The sequence below is a fragment of the Carya illinoinensis genome, chromosome 15 (genome assembly GCF_018687715.1).
Source record: "Carya illinoinensis cultivar Pawnee chromosome 15, C.illinoinensisPawnee_v1, whole genome shotgun sequence".
NCBI lineage: Eukaryota > Viridiplantae > Streptophyta > Magnoliopsida > Fagales > Juglandaceae > Carya > Carya illinoinensis.
In genome coordinates this window covers 2,160,781-2,172,806 of record NC_056766.1, presented here as the reverse complement: position 1 = coordinate 2,172,806, position 12,026 = coordinate 2,160,781, and the positions used below count along the sequence as shown (strand labels likewise).

The following is a 12,026-nucleotide window of genomic DNA, read 5'->3' as shown; positions in this document are numbered from 1 at the left end:
GTTGCATCTCTACTACTTTTTGGATCATAACCATTTTGGACTAGTGTTGTGATCTTAGTTGTTCAATGGATTTTTATGTATGAAGTATGTTTTAAGCATTTGGGATATTTTCAATTTGGTGCATAGTATTGCTAAAGAAAAAATTTATCCGCTGCGAATATTGCATATTGTTAGATGCATGTTAGGAATATTGCATCTTATATGTCATGAACGGGGGCAGGTAACCTTGTGTTGCATGTCTCGACGCTTCAAATGTCCGTCCGATCCCAAACGGAATTTGGGGGCGTCACACGAGCCGTGGCCTAAAAGTCACCGTAATCACCACCCCATCAAATGCTCCATTTATTGTTTCCCAAACCTCCAATCACCCAAACATTTCCTCCGCAATAATCCCATTTCCAAGAGTTGAAGAGTTGCCCGATGGATGTGAGAACACTGCAGACCTTCCTTCGATGGCTCTATGGGTTCCTTTTCTAGAAGCCACCAAAAAAATGAAACAATCTTTTGAAAGAGTTCTCAGAGACATGATTGATGACGGACGTCCCCCCATTTGCGTGATCTCCGACTTCCTCCTAGGTTGGACACTCGATTCATGCCGTTTGTTTGGGATTCCGCGCATTGTCTCTCATGGAATAGGGGTCTTCTCAATGTCCATTTCATTGTACCTCATTTCTTTTTCCTCGTGCTTAAACGGTTTGTGGGGTATGGTTCCTATAGAGTTGCCGGGAATGACACTTCCATTCAAGTTGCAAAAGGCTGATATCCCTGAAGGTATTCTAAATTCTGATCCAGATGATCCTTTTGTCTAGGGCTGCAAACGAACAGAGTCGCTCGTGAACAATTCGAGATCGGCTCGTTTAATATTCGACTCGATTCGGTTTAGGCTCGTGAACAATATTCGTATAAACTCGATTCGACTCGTTTTGAGCTCGTCACAATACTCGTAATATTTATATATATACTCTTACATATATTCTTTTATTGTATATATTTTATGTGTTATAAACTTATATGTATTATTTTTATACTTCATATAAGTAATATATTTTGTTACTTTATGTATAACAAGGTGACGAAGGAATAATGTTGAGTATAATAATGTATTAAGTTCACAAAAGAATTATTGAGTCAAATGTTTATAAAGAGTAAGCAACTTTAATTTGATTACTACACTTTCTTATCTAATTTCATTTTGGATTATTTGGCCATATTTAATATTACTAGTAAGAGCCAAGAGGCACATGTGCATTGTGAAAAATACAAATCTATTATAATAAATATTTACATTTTCATATGCTCTTATTAAAATATAATTATTATATAGCATTCACCTAAATAATTATTAAGTATAACAGAAAAATGAATATATGAAAAACAAATATCAATATGATGGAAAATAAATTGACAATAAGAGAAATATATGGCCTAAAGCATCTTAGTTAAATATAGGTAAAATTTTATCTATGAAAACAAAAAGCTTTTCTTTCAATGTCATTGTTTTTTAAGTAGAAACAAGTTTATTGAATTATTTAAACCACATTACAAATGACCAATTGTAAAAAAATTTATTAAGTATTTTTTAAAAATATTTTTTAATTTATTTCATTTTTAAAAGACACTATAAGTCTATAGGAAATAACAAAAATACTATAATAAAAATCTTCTAGGCTTTGGTAATATGAAGGGCCCAGCCCGTGCGCTGGAGCCCAGCCCTCTAAACCCATCCAAAACGACATCGTTTTGGAGCTCCTATAACCCTAGTTTCATCTAATTTTCCCCTTCCCCCTCTCTGCGCCGCACTGTTCTAAAAAAATAATTACACTCTCTCTCTCGCTCGCTCTCTCTCTCTCTCTGAATCCCAGAATCGTCCCAAATCCTTGAAACCCTAAATCCCTCATCCCTCTCAACTACGTGTTTTTCACACTCTACTAAAAGGTGTCCTTGATCTTCGCCACCCATCGGTCGGACAGCCTTTGCCTGATGCTAACAAATCGCTTTCAGCCTGTCACGGCCCCATCCAGAGCTTTATCATCCCTGGTCTCACCACTAGAGTGTCTCTTCCTAGCCATGTAAACTTTAGTTGTTTTTTTTTTTTTTTTTTTGTTCTTTTTATGAAGATCTCCTTATATGTCTCTCTTAAATTTTCTTCTCTAAACTTGATAAATTTGTTGTAAGGGTCTTGCTGCTCTGTTCTTGTTTATTTGTTTCTTTATAATTTTGCCTTTTATGTCGATCCATGTGGAGGCTTCTCTTTCAAAATAAAGTGGAAAACTGACTATCTAAGTGCTACAAATTGCAATTTATTGAATCTTGCTTTGACCGAGCCAATGGGGTACCTTATAATTAGAGTTATTTTCATTGATATATATATTTATTTATTTATTTTCAGAATGGCCGGAAACGCAAGCTGCCTGAATGCATGGGTCGTTGCACTTCTCTTGTAATGTGTTTTTCACATATCTGGGTTTTTTTTTTTTTTTTTTGCTATATCTAGGTATTTTTGTTTTAGCTAGATCTGGGTTTTTTTTGCTAGATCTGGATTTTTTTTGCTAGATTGTTTTGCACAGATCTGGGTTATTTTTGGCCGGCCTCTTTTCTTTGCTATTGCTTTCTTTTGGGGGTTAACCATGTGTGAAGTTAACATTCTATATATCAAATACGACTATAGATTTTTTCTTATGTGAGTTGTTTGAAGTTTATGGAATTGCATAGTTGATAAATGGGCATTGATCACACACACACACACACACACACACACACACACACACACACACACACACACACATATATATAGCATCAACGCTATCCATAGAACATGGCTAGCAATAGCAATATTATATAGCATGGACAGGTTCAATCTTGTACTGAGATTCATTCTATATGATATTTATGTACAAGACTTCCCCTTCTTTCCAGCAGTAGTAACGGCTATTGGGTTTTAGAAACAGAGGAACTAGTTCATATTCCTAACTGGTTCTGAGTACTCCTGTTTTGAGGCTAGGAAATCCGAGTTTGACCTTAAGCTTAAAGTAAGAGAATGTGTAATCAATTTGCTCACTGAGGATGAATTCTTATTTGGGAAATCGCAGTTCACAGATGTGACATACAAGGTAACTCTCAAAGGAATGAGAACAACCCAATATAATGCATTATTGTTTTTAAAAATTGGCATACAATCCACAGTTGATATTATGATGCTTTCTTCTTCATTCTCATTAATTATTTATTTTCACCTAAACTATTATCTTTTAGGCTGTTGTGGATGTCAAGAAAGTTATATGCATGCCATAGTGTAGGTTTCCTGTTTATAATAAGAACAAATGTAATGTTAATTTTTGTGTATGTATCTTACTTGATTATTTGAAAAAATCATCAAATGTAAGTATAATTTTATTTAATGATTTTTTATTGTCATCTATAACTTGTCTTAACTTATTGAGAACTTGTCTTAACTAATTTTTTCTTTCATTTTCTAGAGAGAAGAACCAACTTATGAGGAGATTTTACTGCCTTGATGGGAATCAAGTGACAAGTTGTATATTTTTGCCTTTTTGGTATAATGCTATTTATTTTTGAATTGTTATTTTGTTATATCATGTTGCTAATTATATCGTGTGTGTTTTGCATTATAGGTTGATGGTGATTGGCATTTGGCAAGTTTTTAATCTCTTTTTGTGGATCAAACTTATTGACTCATTGGAGGTTGGAGGCTTGAAGCTGTCCAACTAGACAAGGTTGGGAATTTGGGATTTTTTGGAAGCTTGGATCTAGGTGATTTCATTAATTGAATATCTGACTTATTTGAATTGCAGCCCTAGTTTTCTGTAAAAGTATAATTGTGTTGAATGGAGAAATATGAATAATTATAAGAAGGTATTTTGTAGTGTTTCTTTTTGTACTTGGTGATCAAAGAAATGGAATTTATTATTTGATAGAGATTTGTAAACAAAGGTAAGTGAGCTTGTTTTTTGATATTTCGTCTAATTTTTAGTCAGATTTCTGAATGTGTGCCATGGAGGCTTTGATATTGTTTTATCAATCTACTAATTTATTTGTAATAATTTTTTGTTTATTATTATTTGTCGAGTTCTAAAGCTACTAAGAACTAAGTCATTGAATTGTGTTATATTTGTAATGGGCATTATTTGTAAGTTTGTAAGCTTTTGAAGCTACTAAGTTTATTCTTTTAGTAAATTTGCTGGAAATTGTAACTGTAATTAGTGATTTATCATTTGAAATTATAATTTATTATTTTTGTAAGTTTGATAGATTTTGTTGGAATTATTATTTTACCTATTTGTAAGTTTTAATTATATTGTGATAAGTGATGAATCATTGATTTATGTCTAATAACCATTAAGAACTCAATTTAATATATATTATCATAATTCTAGTTAAAGTTGATGAAGAGAAATAATCTCATTTCTACTTCAGCCAACAAAAATAAAAAATAAAAAATTGTGGGTATAATTTAAATCGAGCTCGAGTCAAGCTACTCGAGCTCGTATCAACTCGAATACTTTTTGTACTCGAGTTCGATCAGACTTTACATTAGACGAGTCGAGTTCGATCAGAAATTCTCAATCTTTTTCAAGCTCGAGTCGAGTTCGAGTAGATATATATGCTAAACGAGCTCTTAACCCCTTGTTCGAATTCGACTCGATTCGGTTCGTTTGCAACCCTACTTTTGTCCGTCTCACCTCAGGGATTGGAGAAGCTGATATGAACAGCTGGGGTGTTATCGTGAACAGCTTTGAGGAGCTTGAAGGCCGTGACCATGTGGGCAGGTTAGAGTCTTTCTATTACAACGACGCCAAAGCATATTGTGTAGGGCCATCTTTGTTGTACAATCAGCCTGGACAAAATCTTGAGGCTGATCATGACAAATCCTCGTACATCAAGTGGCTGGACAAGCAAGCTGAAATGAGATTCGGTCGTACTGTACTCTATGTTTCATTTGGCACTCAAACACACTTGTCGGAGGATCAACTAGACGAGATTGCTAATGGGCTGGAGATGGCAAATCATCCATTCATTTGGGTGGTAAGGTCAAAGACGTGGGCAGCACCGAAAGGATGGAACGAGAGGGTGAAGCAGAGGGGATTGGTCTTACGTAATTGGGTTGACCAAAGACGCATACTAGCACATTCTGCAACAGGTGGGTTTTTGGGTCATTGTGGGTGGAATTCGACCTTGGAGAGCTTAACAATGGGGGTTCCACTTCTTGCATGGCCCATGATTGGAATTTCAGAACAAGCATTGAATGCTAAATTTGTAGTGATGGGGTTGGGAGCTGGGTTAATGGTTCCATGGACAGGTGTTAATGGGGAGAAGATCATGACAGTTGGTCGTGATGTGATATGTGATAAGGTAAAGGAGTTGATGGGAGGTGAGAATGGAAGGATGGCCGGTGAGAGGGCACAAGCCTTGGAAGAATGGCAAGGAATCTGTGGAAAAAGGTGGGTCCTCCTATAAGAAACTGGATGAATTGATTAAGCGACTCGCGGCCTATAGTCACTGAAAATCTTTTATTGCTTTTTTCACAAAATGCATGCATGTGTTTGGATAGGGACAGGAAATGAATCAAGAAAACCCGAGAAGATCATCCTTTGTGGATGACTTTCTGTAAAATAATCCTTGTTTTATTGTATGCATGTTTGCCTTGTAGCAGTAAAATTGTATTTCTTTCCCTCCACCCAAATCCAATATGCTTTATACAGTGAGAATGTAGATGTCAAACTAGCCTATATAATTTCATATGACACGTTAGACGTACTTTATATTAATAAAAGTAATTTTTACAATCAAACATATCATATCGAGCCAAATCAATTTACGAATTAATTTTGTAAAATCGATCTCTTTATGACTTAAGGTTTTTTTTTTCTTGGTAATCACTTCCTCGATCATTTTCTTTTTCAAATTCATGCAATAACAAAGACTTTACCACATGCAATAGAATAATAGAATCGAACTTGAGTTTCACAGCAATAAATAGTATTTTATTTGACTGAGTTTTAAGTTCGAAGCTTAAGTTGGATACGATGAATAAGTTTGAGCTGAGTTTGGACTTAAATGTATTCTATTGGACCATATCATGTAGGCTTCTTATATATATATATATATATATATATGGCTCGACCTTACAAATATGATAGATCTACAATAGCACGATGAAATGAAAAATAGACACCCGCCTCAATATAGAAATAATTAACTCTTTAACAAATTATTCAACAGTCACTAAATACATAGAAAAATTATCAAAATACTAACTGTATTTAAGAAAATCTTATAAAAAAACTTACTTCTATACGTGTCAGATATTAATATGTTAAAATTTGTGAAATTTGAATTTTAAAAGAAAATTGAGAAAATGAATCAACTTAATTGTATGTAAAATTATAAATAAAATTGTAAGTACAATCTAGCACTACTCAAATAAGTATTTGGTAAAAATTTAGATTATGAAAAACCTGCAAATTATGCAGTAGTAAATCTATGATAAATGACGTTAAACCTAGCTAGGGTACTATATTTATTTGGTTGTTTAAGCTTTTAATAGAAGCAAGCAATGTGGACATAGTTAGGAGTGGGCTGCGGGGACCCACTACATACCCCGCCCCCGCTTGGGCGAGATAGAAGCCCATTCGCTAATGCAGGTGGCAGGGCCAACCAACCCGTATCTGGCCCCCCAGCGGAAGAGGGGTTGTTTGGGCCAAACCCTGGCCCACATTTATGCTGCTCCGCCACCCGCGCACGCGCGCACACACATATATATATATATATATATATATATATATATATGTGTATGTATGTATGTATAATAAATATATGTTAGTAGTTTTACTATATATATGTATATATGTATGTATAATAAATATATGTTAGTAGTTTTACTATATATAAATATAATAATATGTATTAAGTATAATTTTTACTTAATACTTTATGCAAGTTATAATGTAATAGGTATAGTTTTTATATTGAAAACTAAGATAATACAAGAGTTTCATTTAAACAATATATGACTCTTGTATTGCCTGACAGGCAACCCCACCCTGGCATGGGCAACCCAGGGCAAGGGCAAGGTGAGAGAAAGGGTCGACTCATCCCCGCCCATCCAGGTATCACCCCTATATATAGCTATGATGGACACCAAAACTCCTTTAATAGAGTCATGATTGTAAATATGTGGTGGTTAATGTACCTTAATTCCCACGAAAACAGGGCAGTAACCTAAAGTAACTAAGTGGAAAAGTAAAACCGCTTTTCCGTAGGTTAAGTCTTGAACTTTGATCTCTTGAGCATCCACGTGCTGCAAAGCACCACTTTTTCTATAATTTAAGATTTGTTTTATATTTTTTATCAAAATATTTCCTACATACGAATCTTTATTTAAAAAAAAAGTTTAAAAAATAAACAGCAGTTCTCTAAATATAAGAATTACTATTCATTTCTAAAATTATTTATTATCAATATTTTATTCTAATACATAAAATAAATTATTCTTCTAATCATCTACATTTTTTCTCATATTTATATTTGTTATAGTTTTAAATAATAATTTTAAAAATAATTTAATTAATTAAGAAAATATAAAAAAATTAATTTTAAAAATATTATCATATCCACAAAAATAATTTAAATTTTTGTGTAATATATTCACTAGAGTAATAGTTCAAAACATAAGAAAAAATATTGAATAGTTAAGTTTGTTATATTCCCCAAACCATTTTTTATCAATATTTTATTTTAATAAAATAAATTATTCTTCCAATCATCTACACTTTTTCTCATACTTACATTTGTTATAGTTTTAAATAATAATTTTAAAAATAATTTAATTAATTACCAAAATATAAAAAAATAATTTAAAAAATATTATCATTTCCACAAAAATAATTTAAATTTTTGTTTAAAATATTCACTGGAGTAATAGTTCAAAACATAAGAAAAAATATTGAATAGTTAAATTTGTAAATAGATGTAAGAGAAAAAAGTAATTAAAAAATAATGGAGAAATATTATTTTAATATAATAGAGAAAGAATTCAAATCATAGGGAATGAAATGTAAGAAGTTTTTTAAAAATAAGTAAAATTTAAGTAAAAATGAGTAAAATTTAAGAAAAAATTTTAAAAAATATATTTTTTAATTAAATTATAAAAATTTTTATAAAAAATAATATGAGAATGCTCTTACGTGTAGAACACTTTTGAGTGTATGTCCTTAAAGAATGAGCTTTCATACACATTCTTTCATCTTGGGTTTGGTGTGTTGAGTACTGTGAAATTGTTGAGTACTGTGGAGTCTGGACCACACCGCTCGAGCAGAGGCATTGGCCGCTCGAGTGAAATCAGACAGAGTCGAACGCTCGACGTCAGCTCGACAGTGAGCTCGAGCGGGAGGAGTTCGCTCGAGCGGAGGCATTGGCCGCTCGAGCGAAGTCAGGCAGAGTCGAACGCTCGACAGTGAGCTCGAGCGGGACGCGGAAGGGAAGTTCGCTCGACGCGCGCTCGACACGCCGCTCGAGCGAACATGCGATTTAGGGATTCCGTCGTTTGAACCATATATATGATTTTTTGACTCTTATGTCGGTGTACAGTAGACACGAAAACACTGTGGACGAACAGTGTTGAGACCCATCTTGTAGTGTGATATTCCTCAATAATAAAATCCTCTGCAGCTCCCGTGGACGTAGGCAATTTGCCGAACCACGTACATCTTGTGTCGTGTGTGATTGCGTATGTGATTGTTTTTTTCTCGTTCGTTCTTATTTCAATTCATTGTCATCGTTTTTCACATCAATTGGTATCAAGAGCCAAGGTTCGGGTCTGAGGAGAAACGATGGCTAGAGATGAATTGAAGGTATCGGGGATCGAGAAGTTTGATGGCGGGTTCAAGGAGTATTGTGCAGCTCTGGGTATCAGAATGAAGAAGACCATTCCTGGGACACCACAGCAAAATGGAGTTGCTGAGCGTATGAACAGGATTATTAATAAGCGTGCTAGAAGCATGAGGTTGCACGCTGGACTACCACCCACTTTCTGGGTAGATGCAGTCAGCACTGCCGTTTATTTGATAAACAGGGGGCCATCAGTCTCACTGGATTGTGGATTGCCTGAGGAGGTTTGGAGCGGGAAAGAGGTTAAGTTTTCTCACCTTAAAACTTTTGGTTGTCTTTCTTATGTGCTTGTTGATTCTGATGCTCGTAGTAAGCTTGAGACTAAGTCAAAGAAATGCTATTTCATTGGCTATGGAGACGAGGCATTTGGCTATCGTTTCTGGGATGATCAGGGTCGGAAAATCATAAGAATCAGGAATGTGATTTTCAATGAGAAAATGATGTACAAGGATAAGTCTAGTACAGCTTCTGTAGTAGCTCCTCAGGAGTCCGAGTTTGTAGGATTGGATGACCTACCAGAGGTCACAGTGCAGTGTAGAGATGTGAGTGACGGGGAGAGTGGGTCTAGTGCACCCATTCCTATTATTCCGCAGGCAGTTTCAGAACCGTCTACTCCTACAGTTGCAGTCCGCATGTCAGTTAGGACTATACGTCCTCCACAGCGTTTCTCACCTACTTTGAATTACATTCTGTTGACAGATGGTGGAGAACCGCAGAGTTATGAAGAAACCTTGCAAGATGAGAATTCTAGCAAGTGGGAGCTGGCCATGAAAGACGAGATGGATTCCTTGCTAGGGAATCAGACATGGGAGTTGACAGAACTTCCATCAGGGAAGAAGGCATTACACAACAAGTGGGTGTACCGGGTGAAAATTGAGCATGACGGCAGTAAGAGGTACAAGGCTAGACTTGTTGTAAAAGGCTTTCAGCAAAAGCAGGGTATTGATTACTCTGAGATCTTTTCTCCTGTGGTAAAGATCACAACTATCAGGATGGTACTGGCTATGGTTGCCACTGAAGATCTATTTCTTGAGCAGTTAGATGTGAAGACAGCTTTTTTTCATGGAGACCTTGAAGACATCTACATGTACCAGCCTGAGGGGTTTGTGGTACAGGGAAAGGAAGGTTCAGTTTGCAGACTGAAGAAGAGCTTGTATGGCCTGAAGCAAGCTCCTAGACAGTGGTACAAGAAATTTGACAGCTTCATGCACAGTGCAGGGTATATTAGATGTCAGGCAGATCACTGTTGCTATGTCAGGCATTTTGACAATTCTTACATTATTTTGCTGTTGTATGTGGATGACATGCTTATTGCAGGGGCTAGTATTGATGAGATCAATAATCTGAAGAAGCAGGTGTCAGAGCACTTTGCAATGAAGGATTTGGGAGCTGCAAAGCAAATCCTTGGCATGAGAATTGTCAGAGACAGAGTCAGAGGTACGTTGAGACTCTCACAGGCTGAGTATTTGAAAAAGGTACTCAGCAGGTTAAATATGGACAAGGCCAAACCAGTTGGCACACCCTTGGGAAGTCACTTCAGACTCAGCAAGAATCAGTCACCAGAGTCAGAGGAGGAACAAGATTACATGAGTAAGGTTCCTTATGCCTCAGCCATTGGTTCACTTATGTATGCTATGGTTTGCACAAGACCGGATATTGCCCATGCAGTAGGAGTTGTGAGTAGATACATGAGTAACCCAGGAAAGCAACATTGGGAAGCAGTGAAGTGGATTTTGAGGTACCTAAAGGGTTCCTCAGAAACCTGTATATGTTTCTCTGGAGAGAGCTTGGAGGTGCAGGGCTATGTTGATGCTGATTTAGCTGGAGATATTGACAGCAGAAAGAGTACCATGGGCTTTGTTTATACACTTGGTGGTACTGCAGTATCATGGGGTTCTAATCTACAGAAAACAGTTTCTTTGTCTACAACAGAAGCTGAGTATATTACAGTGTCAGAGGCTACAAAGGAGATGGTATGGCTACAAGGCTTTTTGGAAGAATTGGGTAAGAAGAATCAGAAATGCACTCTCTACAGTGACAGTCAGAGTGCCATATTCCTTGCCAAGAATCTAGCATTCCATTCCAGGACCAAGCACATTCAGATCAGGTATCATTTCATACGGTCATTATTAGATGACGGACAGTTGTTACTTGAGAAGATTTGTGGAAGCAAGAACCCTGCTGATATGTTGACAAAGGGTGTTACGCTTGAGAAACTGAAGTTGTACGCAACTTCAGTTGGTCTTCTAGAATGAAGACAGGAGCAGTGAGTTGCAGAGGTGGAGGATATCATGTTTGAGGAAGACGACAATACAGCGAGTGTACCAGTCTCCAAGTGGGAGAATTGTTGAGTACTGTGAAATTGTTGAGTACTGTGGAGTCTGGTCCACACCGCTCGAGCGGAGGCACCGCTCGAGCGGAGGCATTGGCCGCTCGAGCGAAGCCAGATAGAGTCGAACGCTCGACGTCAGCTCGACAGTGAGCTCGAGCGGGAGGAGTTCGCTCGAGCGGAGGCATTGGCCGCTCGAGCGAAGTCAGGCAGAGTCGAACGCTCGACAGTGAGCTCGAGCGGGACGCGGAAGAGAAGTTCGCTCGACACGCCGCTCGAGCGAACATGCGATTTAGGGATTTTGCCGTTTGAACCATATATATGATTTTTTGACTCTTATGTCGGTGTACAGTAGACACGAAAACACTGTGGACGAACAGTGTTGAGACCCATCTTGTAGTGTGATATTCCTCAATAATAAAATCATCTGCAGCTCCCGTGGACGTAGGCAATTTGCCAAACCACGTACATCTTGTGTCGTGTGTGATTGCGTGTGTGATTGTTTTTTTCTCGTTCGTTCTTATTTCAATTCATTGTCATCGTTTTTCACATCATGGTGTCCAGTCAATTCATCTTTCATCTTGGCCAGATTCCTTGTAGTGTCTCATGCACAGTTGATTAGCTAGATCACTTGACCATGCGAGGGATATTGCCATTGATAAAATCATGACAGATCACGTGACTACTCGAGGGATGTTGCCATTGATAAAATCATGACAGCATTGTAGTTGAGTTCTTCTATTGAGTAACCTAACTTGTGATATTTCTATTTTTTTAATATACTTATTTC

At 36.6% G+C, this 12,026-nt stretch overlaps 1 protein-coding gene across 1 annotated transcript; it reads left to right on the top strand.

Annotated features, from left to right (window-relative positions):
• Window positions 1-297: 297 nt before the first annotated feature.
• On the top strand, window positions 298-5,518 carry LOC122296051 (UDP-glycosyltransferase 73D1-like). Its single transcript, XM_043105437.1, has 4 exons — window positions 298-803; window positions 2,997-3,110; window positions 3,633-3,657; window positions 4,616-5,518. Exons 1-4 carry the CDS (start codon window positions 453-455, stop codon window positions 5,473-5,475), a joined length of 1,350 nt encoding a protein of 449 aa, XP_042961371.1. The 5' UTR covers window positions 298-452; the 3' UTR covers window positions 5,476-5,518.
• The last annotated feature ends 6,508 nt before the right edge of the window (window positions 5,519-12,026 follow it).